The sequence below is a fragment of the Acanthaster planci genome, linkage group LG06 (genome assembly GCF_054643075.1).
Source record: "Acanthaster planci isolate LZ-2023a linkage group LG06, COTS_SCS, whole genome shotgun sequence".
Lineage (NCBI taxonomy): Eukaryota > Metazoa > Echinodermata > Asteroidea > Valvatida > Acanthasteridae > Acanthaster > Acanthaster planci.
The window spans coordinates 7,360,460-7,375,385 of record NC_141782.1 but is presented as its reverse complement, the minus strand read 5'-3'; the positions used below and the strand labels follow the sequence as shown (position 1 = coordinate 7,375,385).

Below are 14,926 nucleotides of genomic sequence, written 5' to 3'. Positions count from 1 at the left end.
GAAAACTGCATGTTTTTTTCATATGGATATATCTAACTTTGGAAATTAACCCCTTGAAAGTCCATTACAAATGAAAACATAAAAAAACACTAGAGTTAGACTAATATTTTAACTCACAAGTTGTGAATTTATTCATTTAAAATGAAAATGACTTAAGCTCACAAAATTTCTTCTGGATGTGTGCTGGAGAGTAATATACATTACCAAATGCCCCCCTAAACTTAACCCCAACCCTCCCCCTTCTATTTGGTAAGTGGCACTTTTCCACTGTCTCACACACCTTCCCAACACCTAAAAATCAAGTCATATGACTTTGTTATGTTCCAAGAATGTTTCCTTTTATACATTTCTCAGTTTAAAGCCATGCCTGATTTTTGTTAAACCCCTGACAAAATATTCATACTGACACCAACTTCTCACTTTGAAAAAATATACATGTACATGCTTCTGGCTAAGTATCCCATGTGAGTTCTCCTATGCACCGTGTTCCTCAATACTCTAACTGCTTATGTGCGTGCATTTGTGTACTTCAAGCATGCAGTTGTGCTGCTGTAATCACCCAACATAATATAGCTATTCTGCTCCATTAGATAATTTGCAAACATTCCAACGCTACAATTTGAGTATGGTATGATACAATGAGAACAAAGATTCCTTTTTTCACACATCAATTCAGACAGATGACAAAGAGTACACCTTGTCTGTAATGGAACCAAGGTACTATGGAGGTGTGTGGTTAGGCTTTGTGACTCAAGAAGACTTGGTCAGGGTTCGAATCCAGCTGCTGATTACATGTTGTGACCTTGGGCAGGTCACCTTACTGCTACTTGCCTCTCCCAGGGGTATAAATGGCCACCTGTGAGGGTAGAGATGATTGTTTTGTGTGACTAGCCATTTAAGCCTAAAAACAGCAGCATCGAGCTGTATACTCCTAAAGAAAGGAAAGTTTGTGGATAATAAGTAGCGCCTTGTGTCCCCTAATAAGTTGGTAAAACAAAAATATAGTCATCGTTCAAACCAGTCCAGAGGCACATGGAAAACAATTCCTTGCTTAAATCATCATTGTGTTGTCCTGAAAATCATTTCAGACTACTAAACATTTTGGGACTGGAACGTTACAGTACTCCCCCCCACCCCCCAAAAAAAACCACATGATTTTATTTGTACAGTACTGTCGCACATCTAAACACAATCCCTCCGCGCTAAAATAAACAAAGCAAGGAATATTCACAAGAGTTTAGTGCGCCCTTTTATGAATGTGTTTTCAGGCCTTTTTCATTTTACACAGTAAGGCCATAACTTTATCTGTAGGCCTAACTACTAACCAGACTGAAAATACACTTGTAAAAAAGTGACAAATATCTCATCAACAATGAAAATTGGAAAATGCACAGGAAACTTGCAGTAATAGCAAAGCGATGCTGAGTTTGTTCTTCGAAGTCACACATAATTGACAACTTCTGAGACAATTTTTCACATGCAATCTAGAAAACTGGCAGAGAGAAAGTAAAACAAAATATTACACAAACATAATTAGAGAGACATCCACTGGACCACTAGAGGAATTACATGTACATGACTGTCAAACAAGGAAATAAGAAGTTTGTTAAATCAGGTTATAAATAAGTAGGAATGGCATTTGACATGTCTAAAGTAATGTGCACACACAGAGACTTTTGAGAATCTTGATGGTCTCGCATACCAGGTATAGTTTGTATCATTCTGAGCACGGGTACATTTACCCAGTAGAAAGGACCAGTATGCTTGCCACCAACAAATGTCTCAAAAATCTCCAGTGAAGCACTTCACTGGTGGGACAGTGGCCTCTTTCAAAGGAACCAAATTTCATGGCCCTGCTTACTATAAGCAAACAAGCTTTGTCAACCATAGCAGAATGTTCTGTGTTAGCGGTTAGCGTATTTCACAGGGTAACGAGTAAATTACTGTTACATGCATACACAAATTGTTAAAGCTAAAAGATTCTATGCTTACTCAAGCACAGAATGCTGATTGTAAGAGCAGAACTTTTTGGTTCGGAGTGCCATGACATTGGGTCAAGGGGAGCTGGGTAAAAGGTTAAGGGCCAATCCCATGCAGCTGCTAAGCACAGACTTTGCCAACCCAAATTTCACAGCTAACACAAAAAAGTAAAAAAAAAACCCAAAAATCACAACACATTCTAGCTGTGTTTCTGATCACTAAACTTTTTCCAGGGCTTTTAAACCATTCAGCATATCCCTGTGCTCATCTGCTACAAGTAAACTCCTGCAGCATAGTGCGGAAATGATGCTCTCTTAAGCGGAGACTTTTTCCGAGTCCTCCATGTAGATACGTGTCTGGTGGGTGCTGGCAACGTGCTTGACCAGGCTCCAGCAAGTTGGGCTCTCCTCCTTACAGTATGCACAAGTCCAAGAGGATGGCTCTGTCAATGCAAGAAAAAGTCTTTCATACTTTTGTTTTCTAATGCTACCAATGCCCAGGGAAGACTAAATTGGCCACATTTCCGGTGTAAAATTGGACACTCTTGTACTCCTGTTCATGTTTATTTTGGCCAAAAGAATCAACCTAAAAACAGAATGATACCAAGCATTAGCTTAAACAAGAAGACACTTGTCAACTTGAGATTTGCATCTTCATAAATTATCCTGTATTTTTGTTAATCATGGGTTGTCTTCTTTGTTTACATGCAGATGCCACGAAACACAAATATCTCAAGATAAAAACACATGCAATAGAGGTGAACACTGCTTAGTCCTTCCCCCCAACAATATCTTCTGTAATACCAATTTTGATATTTCTACAAAGGATCTCTCTCTGAAAAGGGCTACTGGTTGCATATCGTTGCTCCACAGCAATGGAATGTCTTTAATCTTGAAGTTGTATTTCAGTTTAAAGGTGGCATCTGGAAGTAGCCTGGATTGACACGCAGATGTCATATGAAGAAAACTGGACCTGCCATACTCTCCTGTCAACTAAAGCCACCGGTGGCCATCTTTATGTGCCAAATACAAAGATGATCAGTGGCTGGCATCCATTACAACTTTTGTTGCCACAAACAATTTGGTTAACGATACGGAGCCAGTTTTTGTGTTATCTTTTTTGTATTTGGCATGGCAAGATGGCCCCAGTGGCCTCAACAACCTCTGTGTGCTGATTATGGGCACTGTAAGTCCAGACGTATTCATATGACGTGTGGAGTGACGATCCACGAGTTGAAAATTTAGATTCTATCAAATTTCTCTTTATTTGAAGTTACAGTCTCTAATCTTTCTTTCAGAGGCGTTCTTATAATTGTTACACTAGCTTTAAAATATACCCAAATTCTTTTATCAGAAGAAAATTAAAAGGCTATTTCTCCCTGATTCAGAAAAAATGCAATGGTAATTTGTTAAAATCATACCATCTCCTTCAGCATCCATCTGGGTGTGTTCCATGAAGCGTCGTACCTTCTTTGCAGCTGGGGGTCCGGCCTGGCTGGCCGCTGGAATGAGGGGCAGAGTAGCTGGATCGACATACCCACTGCTGGTAAATGTGACAGAGAAATGGTTGCCGTCAAGTTTAAATCCAATTCAAAAAGGTATCAGGCTCTTGCACAATCTTGACTTCAAAATGTGCAGTAAGGTATCCTTTCAACAAACGTGGATCCCTTCCAAGTAGTTTTTCACAGGTTAGTTTGCCATAGGTTTGCGTGTAAGCATGGATGTTCCTAGCTGGCTTCACTTTGTTAAGTTAGTACTCTAGTAATCATATATAGCTCTACGAATACACTGGTGTTCACGGAAGACTACATCAGTGTTATACATGGAAGTCCCAAGACTGGTCAAAGATCAGATTTTGCTGGTCTGGCTCTTGATTGTCTCAGTCTAAACCGTGGACAATTTTGCCAATCTTAACCACTTCCTGCCGGGGATTCCGGATCCGAACGCGTATCCTTTATATGAGTGGCCGGGGTTTCCGAACTTGGACAAAGAGAACAGGACCTTGTAACAAAAGACCGTACTACGAACAAAAGACCACGCTGCTGGGCATAACCGACATTTTTTCACTCTCAAAAATGGAGATAATCCAGCCTTGTTTTGAAACAGTATACCACAGTTTGGGGCATTTAGAGAGAGCGGATTACCACTGGGGACAAAAGCTCTCCACCACCGCAGCAATGAGCCACACAGCACCACTGCATGCTAATCTGCCCCTATTGAAAAGAGGTCAGCAGGGCACTGAGCCAGGTTCATGAACAAAAGAAAGTTATATAACACTGCACAATCTGGGCTCTTTTTTTACAAGGCTGCAGGCCTAGCTGAAATACTCAGGCATCAATAGATTTTGTCTGCCAGGCTAGAGTGGACACCAGACAGTCCTTCACGTGTTTGTAAGTGTCCAGTAAATGAAGATAGGAATTTTTAAAGAATTTTGAAAACAGAAAAAAATGATAATTATCCCGGACCAGCATCATCAACACTAATAAATGCCCCCGAAAACAAGTGGTTAATCTTTGAATCTCGAGACCACCCATGTCAATAACATACATTCCACTACAATTGAAAGTTACATGTTGGTTCATGATTGGGGCCAAAGCAAACCCCCCAAATTTATTTTATCGATGACACAGCAGACATTCGCTCTGTATACTGGACACAGAAATATGTCTTTTTACAATTACTGCAATATGTGGCAATCATGTTTAACAGAATGCTTGTAACTTGACCACAGTCAACAGTCAATTTTGTTTCAAGTATTTCAAATAATGAAATATTCAGATTTAGCCATTCCTATTGGTTGACAGCCTGTCACATGGCCCGTTTTAAACAGTTGATAAAACACAGGCTGGCTGTGTGCACTTCACGCAGTACACGCCACGCCTGTGGTTATCTCCATACAGAGAGATTGTTCATGACTGCTTGCAAGAGGAGTATACCAAAACATTTTAATTACAGGTTTTGCCCTTACACCGATGTATATTCATAACGCTGTATAATCGGTGCTTATCCAAGAGCTTGTGAACAAATTCACAAGCTTACTTGGGTGGGACAAGAACCTACGACCTCCTGCTTTCTAGGGCAGACATCTTAACCACTCAACAACCAAGCTTGCAGGGGTCAGCTGACCAGTCCGAGTCAGATGAAGATATATATGTATGTTGCATCAGGGATGTTGGGTATTGTCCTTATATACATTGGCATAGGGGTAAAACCCGTAATTAGAATTAACATCCCCAATACAAAGTACATCTTGAAGACCAAAACATGTCAAGAGAGTTGTTTCAAAAAATGACGTAAAATTACTGGGAATTTGCAATTTTCAAACTTTTTTCGACTTTCTGACTGAAAATGGGAGCGAATATGTGCTTGGCCAGTACCAGCTCAGGAGAATGGACGCTGATAATGCCCTCCAGAGTGACTCAGGCCTTAGTCAAGTCCATGCTCCCGAACCAGTTTTAAACAAATTTTAAGATGGGCCAAACACATATTCATTATTAAATAATAAATATAGTATTCCCCCATTCATAAACTGGACCCAACATTCTGCTTGGTAACAAAATAAATAATTTTTGGATGTGACCATACGGCCCATACAAACAATTCCATGTGCTTACTTTGGATGGTTATTCAAGTTCTGCAAATGAAATAATGGTCGACCTTGATCAACAATGGGAAACAAAATGCAACACAATGCCATCACAGACAGTTTCCTCTCACCCGTTGTAATAGGCCGGATTCTGCACCCTTTTGAAGCCTTTTCCACGGTTTGGATTTGGATCTGCAACTATGTTTATATCTGCAAAAGAGAAACTAGTTCAATCTCAACATCCCATGACAAAAAACAGAAAGGAAAGCAGGTGGCTTCTCAAGTGGCAGTCAAGAGACCATCGTTCTTCTAGTGATGAGAAGTTGATTACAGGTATGTCATCACCTAATTTCCTGAAATAAACGTCACTGCATGGTCCCCTTCATTTTTAGCCCATGTCCTTAATTTGTGTAGCTACGGATGGGGGGGGGGGGAGAAGCATGCCCAAGGCCCCCTTCCCAATTTTATTTTAGTGGGAATACTTTTACTTTTATCCAATTTCTTCTTTCGTTCTCAAAAGATTAATTAGTAACTTAAAAGACCATCATTTTCACAATGAGAAAAAATCTGCCTTGCTCATATTTTTAGGTTTGACCTCCAGTTTGGGCTACTCGTTTTCCCTAGCTGCTGGCATCCCCCATGCTGGAATTGCTCATTCTGCCACTGGTATTTGTGTCATGTCCTGCAGTATGGCATGCACAAAGAATCCTACAGTTTGGTAATGAAGGAAGGGGATAGCATTTCAAATTCTTCCTTGTGAAGTAACAGTGGCTGGGTTGTGCTTTCTACACAACTGAAAAATCCACCCCCTCACCAAAAAAAACCCCCAAAAAACCAAAGAACCAAAAGCCCCTACTGCTGGATTTAATATGGGGTTAAGCTTGACATTAAAATTCAGAGCCCAATTTCACAGATGGGAACCAGTACTAGGCAATATATGCCACATTATAAACCCTGTTATGCAAATGTCCATTAAGAAAAAAAAAGTTGTCCTACAAGTCAAAATTAGTCAAGTGACTGTTGTTAAAGTCCCCTACCTACATGAAGCAGAATCGACTAGCTATGATTGTTTATGTACCTCAGACATGTGCCTTGACTGTTGATGATTGATAAGCCAGCTTTGTCTGCCATTCATCTGCTTTTGTCTCTTAGCTGAATTAAACTGGTCACAGTACCAACTGGAATTATGATCTGGCTGCTAGTGACTAATATGTGTGTGAAGTATAGGCAGAAGAAGTGGCTTGAATTTTTGGCTGTCTGTGACGATTACAGCAAAGGAGGGTTAAAATTCAGCTGGTGAACTGATTTTACTCAGCAAATACTTGTAGCACTCGGCATTTATTTGCAATTAGCCTAAGGAAGTCAGGTCTGAATACCAACCCATGGGCTGAAAGTTGATGACCCTCCCTTGCTCCAATCTGCAAGCATTCCGGGCCTCCTCTTTTGTGGCGTACTGGATGAAGGCGTAGCCCTTGTGCACCGAGATACCGACGATTTGCCCGTGGCGCCCAAATATCTCCTCCAGCTTGTCCTGTGTCATCCCTTCCGGGTTCAAGTTGCCCACAAAGAGACGGGACTCCCTGGACTTGGGGTCGTTGCTGTTGGTGTTGTTGCTGATGGTGGACATATGCCGTGGGGCGGCAAAGCGGTTGAAGCCCATATGGTTGAAGCCGAGGCCAGGATTTCCACCATAGTAGCGGTTCATGGTTGGATGTCACACAAGCAGAATTGCTGTCACAATAAAATAAAATATTCACATGAAACTGAAGAATCATCCATGCATGCTGAACACAGCAGGGACCCAAAGCAGAGTGGTCCAAACTGGGTACATGTAGTAAATATTTAAAAAGGGGTTGACTGGAATCTTGCTTTTGGCAAAGATAACAATTCAGCCTTGGGTGCAAATGCAGTGTATTTCCCCCATTTTTTTTCAAACTTGTTGTCAACTGAAAGAGTAACTTGACCAAGGTACCCCCTATTCAAAAATTCAACTAGAGGTCCTGAGCCTCTTCAAACATTTTTGTCTATCCACATGTCATTTCCTATCTTTTTCTAGTTTCCACTGGGCCCCCCAGATCACCCTTGTACGGGAGGAAAAATCTCTTTTGCTGAATTTGCATTAGGTATAGATCTCTCTCACAGGACATCACCTTCTCTCACAGGACATCATCTTCATAGGGAAATTGCAACTGCATATTCAACGCCATCAGGTGTGCACATGCAGTGTGCAAATGTTCAATATACCTAGCGTGCTGATCTGAAGGTCTTAAAAAGTAAAACTAAAGTCTCGGCAATGTCCATTGTGAAAATTTTATGTCCAAAATGCTGATGCACACAGCAGTGTTTTAGAGGCATGTCATGTAAGACAGACCTATAATGGTACTCTTTTTAAAGAAGAGGATATTGACATAAATCAACAGTTAAATGCTCTGTAGCATACTTACCCTCTTTGAAGAAACTGCAAAATGTGTAACTTGGATGCTGAATTGAGGAGCTTTGTGAAATTGCTTAAAAAAATCATTTATCATCAAGAGGTTGTTTTACAGCTCCAAAACCAATTTTACTGCCCTCAAATAGTTATCCCCAGCTCTCTCACAAGCAACCGACATTAAAGTGATTTGGAAGGCCTAATAGGATAGTAGATTAATTCAGAACCAATGCACAAGTCCATTTTTTCCTCACAGTGAAATGATATTGAATTTTTGTCACAGTAATTGAAAGATCACTCTGAAGGATTCTCAATTAGTGTTGCAGCAAGGCAACTTTTCCAATTCCCAGGTTATTTCCGCTGTACTTTTTTGTATGTTATCAACTGGTATTTGACACAAATGAATTCCAGAGCCAAACAAATCGAAACCATCATCATTAAAAAATCCAAGACATCTTCGAAATGTGTGAAATCCAGGTGCAGTTGTACGCCCATTTGTTTTTTTTTGGGGGGGGGCTAAACCTGTTGCACGTGGTGTCACCTTCTAACTTTCGCTACTGCAAATCCAATATTTTCTAGCCCCTTTTATTTTTGCATTTCAAGGGGGCTAGACAAGTGTGTGGGAGGGGGGCAAAAGTCCCCTCTAGCCCCCCTCCGTCTGTAGAACTGCACCTGGTGAAATCTGAAGAGAAAAACTGACATTTCGTTTTCTCCTACTGCAAAATGAATACTGCCAGGTAATGTCCGCAAATAGATGAGTGCTTTGAGACAAAAGGCCTGTAAAAGAGGAAAATATACTTCCAGGTACTGGTCAACCTAACCAATTTGGGCTTTTCATATTACTTGGTGCATTATTTCGGTAACCACACTCTAGCAAAGTCAGCCTAGTATTAGCAGCATTCTCCACGTGCTGGAAATCAACAAAGGTCACATAGGTTCCGCAGCCATGGCTACACTTTCATGGGATCCCCACTCCGAACACCAATTTTTAAATGCAAAGTTCTCATGAATTATCACTGCTTGTAAGTTTGGCTAATTTTCACAAAAAAGCTCTCAAATTTGGTTCATACTGAAAGTGCTGTTAGCAGCTTCCTGTGGCCAATTCAGTTAACATCAGACTGGTTAGCCAACTGAGCTAATCCAGTTCCTGCATACCCTCTCCCAGATTCCTACCACCCTCAACACATACGCCAAAAGTCAGTAGCACGATGCATGGACATGGATGTAACTTTGAGATATATAAACACATAGGTTACTCTTCTGATATTTGACTGCAACAGAACAGTGTTAAGTGTCAACAAGACTGGCATGTGTCTTTAGAAACAATTTTCTTTCATTTAAATTCAATTTTAGCTGAAAATAAAGTTTCAAGTCCTTTGATGTTTAATTCAGCTGCCCGCCACATGTCTGTTTTTGGAGTTACCAGTTACTGTGACTGTGTACGCAATGCAATGCCACAAATACCTTGCTTTTGGAGCAGGCTCTATCCGGTTTGTGACTTTGTCATACACACGCATGCACCACGAATTCTACGCTACAACTGGATGAATAGACAAGTTGCGCATTAACTTCCAGTTCCATGTGACTCTGATGTGCAGTGGGCGTGGTTTAAACTGAAGTACCATCACACTTACGAACCGGATTGCAGCTGCCATGGGCAAGAATCGGGGCCATCTCAGATCAATGGCAGTTACTCGAACAGATACAATGCTTGAATTCTAATAAAATGACATGAATTCTATTCTGTCTGCCTCTTTTTTGGACATGATGCCACAGACAGTACTCACAATCAACTGTGCACATGGCTACATGTATCAGGAAACTGACACTCAATGCTTCAGTGGTGTGCAAAAAAAAGTCTCATGGACAATCCTGGAGAAACTATTTCAGGCAATACAAGATGAACTATACATAAAAGGGAGTTGATGTTCAGCATGTTTCCTCTCCATTGGCAACTTTGAACAAACACAGTTAAAGCAGTCTAGAGTTTTTTAAAAGGAAGCAAACTTGCTTAAAATCAAATTAAAAACAAAACATGTATACAATATTCATGAAAATATCCGAAAAATTAAGGGGAAAAATAAAAAAGTACTCACCGTCTTCTAAAAAGATGTCAAAAATGTCAGCAAAAAGGTCTTGAAAAATGACTCCAAAAACGTCACCCAAAAATGTCGCAGAAAAATGTCACGACGATATTGAAAAAACAGCAAAACTGCAAGTTCAAAAAATAAAAAACAGAAAAGGAGCTTTAAAAATGGACACAAAAATGAGTTTGAAAAATTGTAAAATACTTAAGGACTTGAAAAAAGCAGCAAGATTTCTTTAAACAAAATTAAAAATAAGTAAAACACTTCAATTATGGTGACTAAAGTGTCAAAGCAATGGTGAATAAACTTTCAAAGCATCTTTTGGAAGTACATGTATAATATTTTAACTTTTGAATAAAACAACACACAACAGAACAAATGCAGTCACAAGATTTCCATAGGTTGGTTCTGATCAATATGTTATTTATTTACAACTTATCCAAAATAAATTACAGATGATGTAAAATGCTCACGTGATTACTCAAAACTTATCAGACTTTGACATACTTATTAAATTGGGTCAGGCATTCATTTGCCAGAATTGCCTATTATAGTACGCTACAGAGATAGACTGAATTTAATACAAGATCAACCACTTTTGCAGAATTATGTAGTTTAAGTCTAATAAGATTCAATATCAATATACCTCTCTTCAGGTTTTCTTGTCACCTGAAAGTGGCATGATGTTTTTTTTCTGGAAATACACTGAAGTCGTTCTCTGATTTTTTTTTGCTGAAATAATGAAAGTGACAACTTACAAGGTGAGCAACACCCTTTTACTCATCATTCAGAAAGATTGCTACTTCAAGTCTACAATTCACTGAATGCTTTATACAGGTAGAGAACCAGACTAATGAGCCAATTTTGCAAGTTCTATTGGCTAGGGGAAGAGTGTTCTCTTGGCACCGTGGCTCATTAGAAATCAAGGTTGAAACTTTGGCTTCATGTACCCATGCCTTTTGTCCTTGATGCCATAGTGTCATATTGTCATACTCTGGCAGAGAATCTCCTAGTGAAACTGAGATCTAATGCAGCAGCAGTTCCACAAGATTCCCTGTAATATCATAACCTCTGAAGTAGCAGCCTGTCTGCTTAATAGGGAAAGGGGCTGTTGAACCTGTCTTCCAATACCCTTCTACATGCATGATGAAACATACATTTTGGGAAGCTAAACCTTTATAGTGGCAAGTTGGATCAACAACAATTTGTTAACCCCTGGTTAATTTTGCCTGGTGCCCAGTCTGTATTTCATCATGTATGTATGGGTAACCATTCAAAATCGACCATTGGTTGAAAATTTGTCATTGATAAAATTTGGCCCTAGTAATATGGACATCAAAGATGTGCGTATCCATAGTTACCATACATTCATACAAAGATAAACAGATCCCATTCCTTCCTGAGCACCAAAGTTCTGTTCCACAAATATGGACCAAAATGTGTATACTTACCCAAATTTTTGGTGGAAATTGAAAATAAACCAATAAATAAAAGCCTTTCCTTGGAAAGAGGCTTAACAATGCTTTCAATCTAGAAACCAGGTCATGCAACATTTTCCTTGATAATGAACATTTTAATATTTTACACCTGGATGTGAGGCTACTGGCTAGTCCAACCTAGTTTGAAATATATGTATATACAGTACATGTAACCAGGACTCTAAAAAACATGTTTAAATTTTGAACATGACGTGGCAATTAATTTCAATGTCATAACCAAATCATGTTAAAAAGGTAGTTTGTAGAGTCCTGGTTAATTGGATGAAGCCCAACCATGGAATTTCTTTACACAATAGGCCAAAATAGTTTAATCCGTCGGTCACTGAGTGAACTACATGTACAATGTGTGGGTAAAAAATGAACTGTACAATAGAGGGATTTCACATTAGCTCCATCTGCGCATATCTGCATCAAAACCGAGGCTCTCTGTGTTGAACTTCGTCACGCACGCCCGCAGAGTCGACACAGTACATGCAGTATCCAGTTCGTAAGTGTTGCGCCACTTCAGTTTAAACCACACCCACCGCACAAGATACACGACCATCGCAGGTACGTTAGTTCGCAGTAAATTGCCGTTATTTTTCTTTTGATTTTACATGCTGAGTCATTCTGAAAGACTCTTCCACAAAAAGTTGAAGCCTGGAAAGTCTTAATGTAACATACCTTTATGTATTTTGTGCCTTGACTCCTTACTTTCCATCATCTGATCGTATTAAGAACACATACTGCCTCATTTTCAAACGCGGAAATGCGCAGATCAACGCTGAATGTAACGTATAAAAATAACCCTTAACAATATATGACTATGCTGTCAAAGCTACAATGAGATTTGAGAAAAATAGCAATGCACGAAAAAGGCGTTTGTCAGGGAACCATTTTCAAATCCAAGCATGTCAGCCTGTTGCTACGCAGAGTTGAAATACATTGAGAATAATGTAAGGCAGGAGTAGGGATTGTAAGACAAACATACAGGAAAACAAAGTGATGACTGAACAACCCACTGCCTGCTAATGCTATGCAGATACTCCTTCTGGGCATGCTGCCAACAAAGTATTTGCAAGTAAGGAGTGGACAGTCAACTATGACTGTAGCCAGTTACAATATGGGATACAAGTTCTGGGTTACTCTACAATTGTTCCAAGTAAATAACCATGCTAATTTCTTGTCACAGCCTCCATTTTTATTTAAAGCCATTTTTCTTTTTATTCCAGGGACATAATCATGGAAAGAAAGCAAAAATTCCTGCAATTCAACGCAGGATTGTATTTTGAACAGCATGGGAAAGGTATTTGACCACCAAGTTTCAAAGTCAAGTTTGACTAAAACTTGTAAACACCAACATTAAAAAAAACTGAAACAATTATTCTTATGGTCGGGATGACATCACCGAGTCTGGCTCTTCTTTGTGATTGGTCAGTTGGTTGGTAGCTGTTCCATATTTCACACTTGGGTCACGTCCAATTAAGCTGTTTAAATTCTATAACTTTTCACCATCCTGCATAAGCAATGGATGCGTTTGCATGGGTTACTCGTGTTGACTCCCAAGTGCAGGAAAATGTTGCATGTGCATTACTCTCAGACACATCAGATCGAGAGTATACTCCTTCTATGACTGAAGACCTGTTCGTTTTAAACACGGATGCGGATCGCAATCAGTAATCCCAAAGCTGGTTTGCACCATCGATTACCCGGGATCTGGTGTTAGTGCACCAACTTTGGATCACTGATCGCGATCAGGATCCGCTCTGCACAAAACAAAACAGGTGCAAGTTTTGAGTATACTCTCTCACTGACCTGTGGGTTGTTCTCCCGCCATCCGTGCACTCAGGAGTATCCTACTCGTGTTAACATGAGTAGCACGCTCGAACGCAGGGGACTGTATACTTGGGGACCCCAAGTTTTTTGTGATTTTAATCTTGCAGAACAGGTTAAGTCCACCCCAAAAACAACACTCTCTCTATTGCACTGGAACTATTTTCTTTGAAATTTCAAATTGTAAATTGTGAGAAAATGTGACTTTGTTACTGATAAACCAGCCAAGCTAATTCGAATTCGTCATGTGTCATGTTAAAAACACTCAGTCACAGACTTCATTGTAATTTCCCTCAAAACCCTGCAGCGCCTGCCCTTTTTTGACATCAACCCTAGAGTTTTTGAGCATGATGTCACAGTCATCTTCCAAGGTGAATTCAAAAGATAAAATGCAGCTCTCCCTTACTGGGTCCCCAAATTTACAATCACCCAGACGCACCCGAACTAGCAGGAGGGTTGAACATCGTGGTGAAGCACGAGGGCGCCTTCTCAACCATGATTATTCATCACTTGTTTTTGTTCATTTTTCATCAAACGCCACCATCATGACCATTCCCGTTGACGCCATCATCCTGATACATGGCAGACTTCCTGCTGTATTTTCGGCTACAACAATACCACCTACGAATCTAAAAATGATTAAAAAGTGCCCTGTTTCATGATAATGCTGCTGGTGCATAAAAAAACTCACCGGCTCCAAATATCAACGCCTTTTAACTAAATTTCTTTATCGATGAAAGCCCTGATTACTCTCGCGATCTGAAAGCACACAGAGACACACGAAAATTGTCACTAGCGCATGCTCGCCGAACTAGAAAGAGCTAGTCCAATACGGGGGAGCACCGCACAATGTAAACTGGGACAATCGTCCCAAAGCTGCCTGTACACTGTACGTTCATGTAAACTATACATGTACAGTACAGTACTAGTACGGGTGCATTGAACTAATTCAAGCTCCATTGAAAACAGTGTAAAACAAACTGTGGAGCCTATGGCAGGCAACTGAAGTCCCTGAGGCCTCTCGAACAATGTGTTGTTTGGTCCTTCAGATTTCATTTGATTTTTAAATTTTAGTAGGTTAAGCAATGAATTTTTTAATTACCTCCCCAAAACAAAGTCATCCCCCAAAAGTGAATGTTCCCCAGTCTTTTCAGCAGCCCTTATTGAAATGACATCCCTCACTTTTGTTGGGCTCTTCTGACAAATTTTCAATCACATTTTTGTCTGCTTTGCCCCCAGATGGGTGCCCCTGAATCTACAGAGATGATCCTAAGCCACACTTACACAATACCACAATTTCTTGGCCCACGCAGACCCCTCTTTTCGAAACAATTTGTCCTTAGGCTGGTGGAGAATTTTCCTTGAATTGGGATGGGACACTGCACATGTACATAAAAACGTGCACCATGCACATTGTACAAGTACATCAGTGTACATGTACATGTATGTACGCGAAAGCCGGCCCACTGCGGACCAACCTTTGCACTCATATCTCCACCAACATGAATGTATTCTAGACTGGAAAATAGTCCCTT

General features: G+C 40.1%; 1 protein-coding gene across 4 annotated transcripts; it reads right to left on the bottom strand.

The window, feature by feature from the left end:
• Positions 1–106: 106 nt before the first annotated feature.
• On the bottom strand, positions 107–14,202 carry LOC110980006 (heterogeneous nuclear ribonucleoprotein C-like). 4 transcript variants are annotated; one of them, XM_087137739.1, is made up of 7 exons: positions 14,083–14,202; positions 10,090–10,205; positions 9,458–9,641; positions 6,946–7,296; positions 5,697–5,775; positions 3,401–3,522; positions 107–2,422 (listed from the first exon to the last, which is right to left on the bottom strand). In XM_087137739.1, exons 4-7 carry the CDS (start codon positions 7,268–7,270, stop codon positions 2,295–2,297), a joined length of 654 nt encoding a protein of 217 aa, XP_086993865.1. In that variant the 5' UTR covers positions 7,271–7,296; positions 9,458–9,641; positions 10,090–10,205; positions 14,083–14,202; the 3' UTR covers positions 107–2,294. The 4 variants fall into 4 exon arrangements, with proteins under 4 accessions (XP_086993865.1, XP_022091938.1, XP_022091941.1 ...); XM_022236246.2 differs by lacking the exon at positions 9,458–9,641; XM_022236249.2 differs by lacking the exon at positions 9,458–9,641 and having other exon boundaries at positions 3,401–3,519.
• Between the last annotated feature and the right edge of the window lie 724 nt (positions 14,203–14,926).

Excerpts from the sequence above, each read along its gene's own strand:
- LOC110980006 (XM_087137739.1), bottom strand. The coding sequence starts at position 7,270 with ATGAACCGCTACTATGGTGGAAATCCTGGCCTCGGCTTCAACCATATG. Across the intron at positions 5,776-6,945 it reads CATCAACTTTCAGCCCATGG|ATATAAACATAGTTGCAGAT; the intron begins GTTGGTATTCAG and ends TCTCTTTTGCAG. Across the intron at positions 3,523-5,696 it reads AATCCGGCCTATTACAACGG|CAGTGGGTATGTCGATCCAG; the intron begins GTGAGAGGAAAC and ends CACATTTACCAG.